General features: G+C 37.5%; 1 protein-coding gene across 1 annotated transcript in view; it reads left to right on the forward strand.

Annotated features, from left to right (window-relative positions):
- LOC107609486 (SH3 domain-containing protein 2) overlaps positions 1–319 on the forward strand; it is a 5,187-nt gene extending 4,868 nt beyond the window's left edge. The window contains exon 10 of the mRNA XM_016311477.2: positions 28–319. Within this exon, the coding sequence (XP_016166963.1) occupies positions 28–144 (117 nt within the window). The 3' untranslated portion in view covers positions 145–319. The remainder of the gene's footprint in view (positions 1–27) is intronic.

Consider the following 333-nt stretch of genomic DNA (forward strand, 5'->3'; position numbering starts at 1 on the left):
TTTCAAATTATTCCTAATATCTTTTAGGTTACAAACAATGGATGGGCCGAGGGTGAATGCAAAGGGAAGGCAGGTTGGTTTCCATTTGATTATATTGAAAGAAGGGATCGAGTTCTTGCAAGCAAGGTGGCTGAAGTGTTTTGAATTTCCCTGTTGGGGTTTGTTTCTTACCCTTGGTTGTATGTGTTGTTTTTGTGCTTAAAAGTGGATAGTGGTCATAGACTCATAGCATATATCTTGACTTGTGGATTGTTATATATGTAATTTTCCCGTGATTGTTGATATATGATTCCCCTTGTCATTCTTGCTAGTTACTGCATCACATTGGAGTTT

The sequence above is a fragment of the Arachis ipaensis genome, chromosome B07, assembly GCF_000816755.2.
Source record: "Arachis ipaensis cultivar K30076 chromosome B07, Araip1.1, whole genome shotgun sequence".
Classification (NCBI taxonomy): Eukaryota; Viridiplantae; Streptophyta; class Magnoliopsida; order Fabales; family Fabaceae; genus Arachis; species Arachis ipaensis.